This window comes from Xyrauchen texanus, chromosome 3 (genome assembly GCF_025860055.1).
Source record: "Xyrauchen texanus isolate HMW12.3.18 chromosome 3, RBS_HiC_50CHRs, whole genome shotgun sequence".
NCBI lineage: Eukaryota > Metazoa > Chordata > Actinopteri > Cypriniformes > Catostomidae > Xyrauchen > Xyrauchen texanus.
In genome coordinates, this window is record NC_068278.1 from 5726801 (window position 1) to 5736053 (window position 9253).

Sequence of the window (9253 nt, forward strand, 5' to 3'; positions counted from 1 at the left end):
TAAAACCCAAAGAAATGGACGCAAACGACCTCAACAGTAAACTGACTTAAACATCTGATAAACATCTTAAAAAATCCCTTTGACATCCGAGGGGAAATAGACGTAGGCTATTGCAGAAGAGCAAACAGTGTAAAAAATGCTATACCATCCAGATGAAGCCACACACATCAAATAGACGTGTGGCTGATGTACGGGTGACTTCCCTGTACCTGGCGTTTATGACACTACGAATGGGCCTGTTTCAAAGCGTCCGGAATCCGCTAAACGTGAAATATGTGTATTCCAAGACCAAAGTACCAGGATTAATTATGCAAATGAACGAGATTTGTGTGACTTTATAGAACTCTTCACAAATCAGTGAATAACCCAGCTCTTGCCGGAAAGGGATCTCCTATAAGCAACCCAAATAGATTGAACACCTTGTAATAAAGTAAGAGGGCAAAACAGTTGTATTTTATAGTGTTTTGAACGCTGGCCTGAAATGAATGGAGCCTCATACCTACAAAGTTCAAATAATGCACAGATTATTGAAGTAATCTCGGGTGTAGATTACTGTTCATTCGGTTGTACACCGTTCTTAATCCGCACAAGTAATATCATCCTTAGATAATAATATGTCCATGGATATTAGAAAAACGAAACAATGGAATATGATTAGGCCTACGTTTATTCGGCATATCACTTATTTACTCATGTTTATTTATTTCCTTTTTTCAGTATTGTGAAATGGTTCAAATAATCAAGAATCAATTATTGTATTATGCTATTTTTATAATTTTTTTAAAATATATTTTATACTTAATATAATTTCTATAAATTAAAAATCTATTTTATTGGATACTTTTTTAAATATTTTATTGATATGGTGTGAAATGTACACGTGTTTTGTGAAAATCTGCTTCGATAAAAAAATTTTGGTGAAAGTTACAGAGACAGGCATGTGAAGTGTTTGCTTATTTGCCTGATAAAAAGATCTGGTGGACAATTGCAGGACATCAGACAGTATCTGGATCTCTGTTTTCCTGTCCAAGAAGCTGTCAGACATGCTTTTGAGGGGTCACTAATGGGGGTGGGGATCAAAGTGGAAAACGTTTTACTCTTCTCTCCAATTGTGTGTTGAGTCGCTCACAGATTTGTCACTGTGCCAACGATGACACCTTGAAAGACGATAGGCGCTACGGGTGTGAAAAGAGGCGAATATAAAGAGGACGGGCTGAGATGCATTCGGAAACATTTCATCATTGGATGTGGACAGGACAGAAACCTCTAACTCAGGAGAGGGATTACCACAAATAAATCAACGTTTACTGCGTGAATTCAGGGCTATGGCATTATTTTTGGACCAATCGTTCGATTTAGTTAAAACAATAGGTGCGGGAAGAGAAAGAGATTTTATTTTCAACACAAACATGGTCCAGTTTACAGGTGAGTATATATTATATTGATCTAAAAAAAGTTATTGAACGTTAATTATACCATTCCTTGAAATCGGCACCCTTTCCAATTTAAAAAGGTGATTTTTTTTTTCAATATCAGACAAAAATATCTTTCAGTGTTAAGAAAAGTGTGTCATCTAAGATACATTTATATTTAATATACGTTCGATAGCTAGCAACAGGGTTCACAGTTTTACAGTTCATTTAGCCATTGCTAGATTTATGCCAAGGTCATGACACTACAAGATTTTTATAAGAAAGACAATTTAATGCGAATATTCCTGCAAATATCCACTTTTTATTTATCAGTTGTTTATTCTTCTGTCCAATCATGGTAAAAAAAAAATGGGATGACAAGATTGTCCCCTACTGACAATCCTATCAAAGATAAGTGATAAGATAAAGTGACAAAATTAGGCTCAGTTTGGCTACTTTAAAGGATGATGATGTGTTTTAATTTGTATTATTATCAGTGGCGGTTCTAGCTTGCATGGCGCCCTGGGCGAACCCCCATTTACAACTATATACATATTAAAATATATACAAAAAGAATACTCATAATATCAAAAAGAAGAAGTAACAAAGACAAATACAAAACAATTGTAGTAGGCCTATATAGATAAAAATAAAAAAAGAGAATCGAAATATTACACTATTACCCTATTGCTAACAAAAAGCACACTAATAAAACTAAATTGCACAAATCCTATATCACACAAAGACACAAATAGAATAACACACTTATAAAGAAGATAACCCGATTTTTCCTAAACTGGGCACCTGATTGATGGCTTAGACATTTTATCATTTGTGTTGATTTGGCTCTCGAGCATCAATAATAACCACTGTCAACCAATCAAGACTAAACCAATTCACCTTGGGGGTGTGCAGACTGTCTGGTTTTATATTATTCTTAACGATTTCACACAAACCACAAAAAATGTTTCAGTGAAATTATATTCACAGTATTATGAATGAATTGTTTTTTTATTTTGTAACGTTTTGTAGTGTGACTGATTTTCATTAGTACTGTACAAAGTTAGAGGTGCGCTGTTTGATAGATTCCCCCGCTCCCCCTACCCCAGGCTTCCAGTGGTTAGACCTGAACTAGAGAATAGATACTAAATACTTTTGTGTATAGTAATGTGCATTTTTGCTAATCCTATACCCAACTGAGAAGTTGGAAACAAAGTCAAAATTCACCCTTATAAAGAAAGACAGTTTAAAAAAAAAAAACACTTAAAATAATAAAAGTTTTTTTTTTTTGCCTGTAATTACACGTGCAAATGTTGGCATCCGCTATATTTATTGTTAAACTACTTGTTTACACATGTTAATGAGGCACACAAAAGGCAGAATAACCCTGTTTTTGTGTATGACAGTGATAAGAATTCTTTTACACAACCTTTCGATATACGACAGTCAGTGTTTAATTGTTGAGCGTTAAAAGTAGCTAAACAACACTTTAACAAGTCACTTTACATATTTTTAGATGTAACAACCGAGCAAACGTTGTCTTCTCTTGAACTGGAAAGAACAAACCATCCAGAGGGACAGAGGAAAAGGAAGAGAACAATTTTCAGCCGCGCTCAATTGTCAGAACTGGAGCGCACTTTCGTGGTTACCCCGTACCCGGATATCACACTTCGCGAAAGACTGGCTGCACTCACACTGCTACCAGAAAGCAAAATTCAGGTAATTAAACTGTAGTTGAAAGTATGGAGAATTTGATTTTATTTGTAAATATTTTGACTGGTTATTATTTTATTTTTTAATCTTCCCTTGGCAGGTGTGGTTCCAAAACAGACGAGCTCGCAGTATGAAAAGCAAGAAGCTTACCAGAGCACTTAGGAGAGTGAGTCCAAACAGGGCAGTGAGCTCGACCTCTTTACCTACAACTAGACTTCCATCGACTTTCACCTCAGAACAGAATTCTGTAGCTCCAGAACTGAGAGACAGACCTGAGAGATATCAAACGGCCAGCAGAGACTCCAACCACCAGCAACACATCCTTAGACAAGCCCTGAGTCCCTGGTCTCAAAATCTTCAGCATCCAACACCACTCCAACCACCCATTTCCCCAGACCTGCCTGGAGTTCTGCCCTGGGGGACCAGACACCCAGATACATCTGGAGCTTCATCTTTCTCCAATTGCCCATCAGACAGGCCAGCCCAGTATTCTTTCCAAAATCAGTCAAGTGGTCTCTGGCAGATGAACTGCTTCACAGCCCACCCTGAAGGTTTAACTGGACATCAAGTGAAATCGTATTGTAGTGCCAATCAGGCCGTATATTCCTCCATGTCTGTGGACCAGGTGATTCCTACACATCAAGCCAGTTTGGAGGGAGCCCTAAATAAACAGAATCAGGCCCTGTCGTACTACCATCAGACCTCGCTGGGAGATATCTCTGACCTCATATATAGTGCAGCTGTAGTTACCAATCTAGAAGACTGCTGACAAGCAGTACCATTAATTAATTTATTGAGATATCTTCATATATTGCTCCATAAACACTATTGTAAGATTTACCCCCTGCCCCCCTTGCTTTTTGGATTGGACAAAACTAATTATTGCAATGCAATGCTTTGACCTGCCAATGCGAATCTTGAAAACATTTGCTTTTATCTGTGTTACTGAAATAATGCAAATAATTTAAGATTTCTGTTTAGTGTAAGAAACTGAGAAGAACATGTTGTTTTCTTTTGAGTAATTATATGTTTATTTTCTTTACACACTGGATCTGCTTTGGAACAAATTTTAACAATGTGTTTTGTATGCTTTTCTCTGGGTGCAATGGGAGAACATCCACTCTTTTTTAATAAATTTGTATCAAGATTAAAATGTTAACATGATGTGATTTGATATTTATATGAAAACGTGTTGTTTATTTAAATTTTTACTTAACAAATTAAAGGTATCCTTTTCAAAAATTATCTTACGGAGTTACTCTTACATCTGTAATTAGATTATCTGACAATAATTATTTCACATAAGAAAGCATCTCTTTTGCTTTCAAAACAAATAACTGATTTTAATCAAAAAAATATTAGGCCAACAAATTGAAGGGTTTCCATATAATTTTTCCAGAACAAAACACAATAGAAAATACAAACATATAAAATATACAATACGCAATATTTAGTACAGTATACACATTAGCAATACAATATGTAGCAGTACATGTACACTTACAGAGTGTGTGATGGTGCTGGTTGAAGAGTACATTTTAAATGAAATTTAAATAAGCAGAAAAGAAAAAAGACAGATTGAGTCAAGTGTTAATAACTTGTAAAAGTTTTCCAGTGCATACTGAAAATATGCCATAATAAGTATGAATTGTCTGTTATTGCACTTACAGTTGAACTTAACTTACACTTACTGTACACAATATCTCTCTCTCTATATATACACACACCGATCAGCCACAACAATAAAACCACCTGCCTAATATTGTGTAGGTCCCCTTTGTACCGAAATAACAGTACCAACCTGCATCTCAGAATAGCATTCTGAGATTATATTCTTCTCACTACAATTGTACAGAGTGGTTATCTGAGTTACCATAGACTTTGTTGGTTCAAACCAGTCTGGCCATTCTCCGTTGACCTGTCTCATCAACAAGGCATTTCTGTCCACAGAACTGCTGCTGACTGGATGTTTTTTGTTTTTGGCTCAGTTCTGTGTAAATTCTAGAGACTGTTGTGCGTGAAAATCCCAGGGGATCAGCAGTTACAGAAATACTCAAGCCAGCCTGCTGGCACCAACAATCATCCATGCGATTATCTAATCAGCCAATCGTGTGGCAGCAGTACAGTGCATAAAATCATGTAAATACAGATCAGGAAATTCAGTTAATGTTCACATCAACCATCAGAATGGGGAAAAATGTGATCTCAATTATTTGGACTGTGGCATGTTGTGGCTGATCGGTGTATATATATATATTAGAGCTGTCGATTTAATGCGTTAATTCAGTGCAATTAATTTGACTAAAAATAACACGTTAAAAAAATTAACGCCATTAATCGCAATGCCACCGGACTGTAATATGGAAGATTCTTGTGAAATGCGAGCCGCTTTTTGTATTGTCTTATTAATGATTAACTCTTCTGCCACAAGAATGTAATGCATTTTAATTATCTGAATATTTTTTTTTTTATATATATATATATATACATATATATATATATTTAATTGTTAAATATTTAAAGATATCTATGTATCATTATTTCATCATTATATATTGAATTATTGTTATATGAGGGGCTTTCTCAGCAAATATTTGTATATGTGATTAATCGCGATTAATTAATTAATTTGATTAAAAATTGTAATCGATTGACAGCCCTAATATGTATATATATATATATATATATATATATATATATATATATATATATATATATATATAATTCTAAACTAACAGCTAGAATTCCAAGGATCTACAAAGCTGTCATTGCTGCATGTGGAGGATTTTTTGATGAGAACACTTTGAAGTATCAAAATATCAAACTGTTATAGTCATTTTTCACATTATCATATTAATGTCCTGACTATACATTGTGATCAGTTGAATGCCACATTGGTGAATAAAAGTAACAATTTTTTTCCATAAGAACAAAATCTGTAAATTTTTCCAAACTTTAAGCCACCAGTGTGTGTGTGTGTGTGTGTGTGTGTGTGTGTGTGTGTGTGTGTGTGTGTGTGTGTGTGTGTGTCTATATATATATATATATATATATATATATATATATATATATATATATATATATATATATATATATATATTTACAGATTTTGTTCTTATGGAAATTTTTTTTACTTTTATTCACCAAAGTGGCATTCAACTGATCACAAATGTATAGTCAGGACATTAATATGATAATGTGAAAAATGACTATAACAATTTGATATTTTGATACTTCAAAGTGTTCTCATCAAAAAATACTCCACATGCAGCAATGACAGCTTTGTAGATCCTTGGAATTCTAGCTGTCAGTTTGTCCAGACATTTCACCCCACACTTCCTGTAGCACTTGCCATAGATGTGGTCTTGTCGGGCACTTCTCACGCACCTTACAGTCTAGCTGATCCCAAAAATACTCAATGGGGTTAAGATCCATAACACTCTTTTCCAATTATCTGTTGTCCAATGTCTGTGTTTCTTTGCTCACTCTAACCTTTTTGTTTCTCTGTTTCAAAAGTGGCTTTTTCTTTGCAATTCTTTGCATAAGGCCTTCACCCCTGAGTCTTCTCTTTACTGTTGTACATGAAACTGGTGTTGAGCGGGTAGAATTCAACGAAGCTGTCAGCTGAGTACATGTGATATGTCTATTTCTCAAACTAGAGACTCTGATGTACTTATCCTCTTGTTTAGTTGTGCATGTATCCTTCCACATCTCTTTCTGTCCTTGTTAGAGCCAGTTGTCCTCTGTCTTTGAAGACTGTAGTGAACACATTGGTATGAAATCTTTTGTATAGCCTTCACTTCTCAAAACAATGATTGACTGACGAGTTTCTAGAGAAAGCTGTTTTTGCCACTTTTGACCTAATATTGACCTTAAGACATGCCAGTCTTTTGCATACTGTGGCAACTCAAAAACAAACACAAAGACAATGTTAGGCTTCATATATTGTATTTGATGTAATGGCAAGTGATTTTCTAGTACCATATTAGCAATTTAACATGATTACTCAAGGATAAGCTGTTGTACTGCTTTTGGAAAAGGTCATGAGGAATCAGTGTATTACTCCCTGCTAATTCTGGGGGATGGAGCTTTATTGTCTATCAAGAAATTATGGGAGAACGATTTCAACTTGGTGTTGCAGGAGGAAAGGGCTAGGATTCTAAACTCACCTGCTGGCGATGCAAATCAGAGGATGGAGACATGGCCCATGTTTTTTTGGTGGTGTATTGAGATCAAAGAGTTCTGGTTGATGGTTCAGTTTTGTGTGTGATGTAGTGGGCACTCGGGTTCCGTTTTGCCCCAGACTATATGACTTTTGGGCAATGGGACAGTCATCGATGTGGGGAATAGTCACACAGAGTATTGGGTTCTGACCTGTGTGATAATCGCCAGACAGATTATTTTGAGGAGATGGGGAGGGTGGTGGCTTTTGAAGAGGTGTCATATGGAAGACGGGGTAACTTAGATTTGTTTGTTCGGAAATGGGGCAAATATTTAGGGGTTTTGGAGGGCTCTCGGTGTGGGGCATGGAGAGAGTAGTATAGTTTTAATTGAGTATGATTTTATATATATATATATATATATATATATATATATATATATATATATATATATATATATAAAAGAATTAAATATATATATATATATATATATATATATATATATATATATATATATATATATATATATATATATATATTCTTTAAATTTTTTTGGTGTGCTTTTGTTCAGTATATTTACTCATGTGTGATCATGAGGATGTTTGTTGGAGGGTGGGTTGGGGATTGGTGGTTTAAATGTTGATTATAAATATGTTTTTGCTTTTTTTTTTATTATTGTAAGAAAAAGAAAAAAAGGATAAGGTGTTGGAGGATTGGCTGCTAGAAATGGGGCCTGTTTAGATTGGATAAAAAAAATATATGAAAAACAAAATATACAAATAGTGATGGTGCTGTTTTTTAGATCAGTAATGTTCTGACTATACTTTGTGATCAGTTGAATGCCACTTGGTGAATTAAGGTACCAATTTGCTTCCGAAACAGCACAATCTGTACATTATTCCAAACCTTTGCCCGCCAGTATATATATATATATATTGTCTTTTTCTTCTGCGCTACCACCTATACTACCCCAGCCACCTTGAGAACCTGGCAGTACAACACTGTAGATGTTATTGAACTTTGTATGACAAATTGCATGCTATGTTCTTCATTTGTTTGTAGCTTTGGATAAAAGCATCTTCTAAATTATTAAATGCAAATGTAATATTATCTCTTTGTTTTAAAGTTTTTTTTTTTTTTTTTTGAATGGTAAAGAAATAGGGGAGTATTAACAAGAGGACAAAATGCTAAGAAGATAGAAAATATCTTGCACTAACATGAAACAGTAATTAAAACCAAACCCCAAATCACCCTTAACTGTACATCAAATGTGGAGGGAACAATAATACAGCTGTTATCATATCCAAAATATTTTCATCCTCATAAACAATGAATAAAAAACAATAAACAATAAATGAAAGATAAAATTAAAAAACAATATCAAAATCCACAGGGCTCATGTTTTATCAGCTTATGGGGCTTAAATTACATTAGGATTTGAAGATCTGAACAGTACATTACTATCGAAGTAATTACAGAGAAAATAACAGAGAGGAGACTGCAGACCTCCCAGGTTTCCTCTGACCTACTGGACACTGATCTCTGTGTATCATAATCATCTCCACAGCAAAAATAATCTTCAAATAAAATATAATACATTCACATAATCCTGGTGTCAAATCTACAGTTTTACTTAGACATATTTTGTGTGTGAGCTTGTACGCGTGTGTTCCAGATGCAACTACATCCTTTAATCCAGAGGAAGATATTGAAAGGATATGTGCTTTATGAACAAAACAGGAAATATAATAACAATCGTAGACAGGCTGACCCTTACACAATGTTAGATGATCCTGAGTGACATTTAATATCAATTTTGTTCTGGACACATCATTTTTCCAGGGCACCAATATAATGATATTATACACGCTAAAGTGATAAAACTGCTACATAAACAAGTGTCATTACAGCACAAGATGGCAGTATAGCCAACCATTACTAGCAATGTTTAACCTATTCTAAATAAAA

The 9253-nt window shown here is 34.6% G+C and overlaps 1 protein-coding gene across 1 annotated transcript; it reads left to right on the plus strand.

The window, feature by feature from the left end:
* Positions 1-1325: 1325 nt before the first annotated feature.
* Positions 1326-3894, plus strand: sebox (SEBOX homeobox). The gene is made up of 3 exons (XM_052109649.1): positions 1326-1425; positions 2929-3131; positions 3226-3894. Exons 1-3 carry the CDS (start codon positions 1326-1328, stop codon positions 3892-3894), a joined length of 972 nt encoding a protein of 323 aa, XP_051965609.1.
* The last annotated feature ends 5359 nt before the right edge of the window (positions 3895-9253 follow it).

Excerpts from the sequence above, each read along its gene's own strand:
- sebox (XM_052109649.1), top strand. The coding sequence starts at position 1,326 with ATGGCATTATTTTTGGACCAATCGTTCGATTTAGTTAAAACAATAGGT. Across the intron at positions 1,426-2,928 it reads AAACATGGTCCAGTTTACAG|ATGTAACAACCGAGCAAACG; the intron begins GTGAGTATATAT and ends ACATATTTTTAG. Across the intron at positions 3,132-3,225 it reads TACCAGAAAGCAAAATTCAG|GTGTGGTTCCAAAACAGACG; the intron begins GTAATTAAACTG and ends TTCCCTTGGCAG.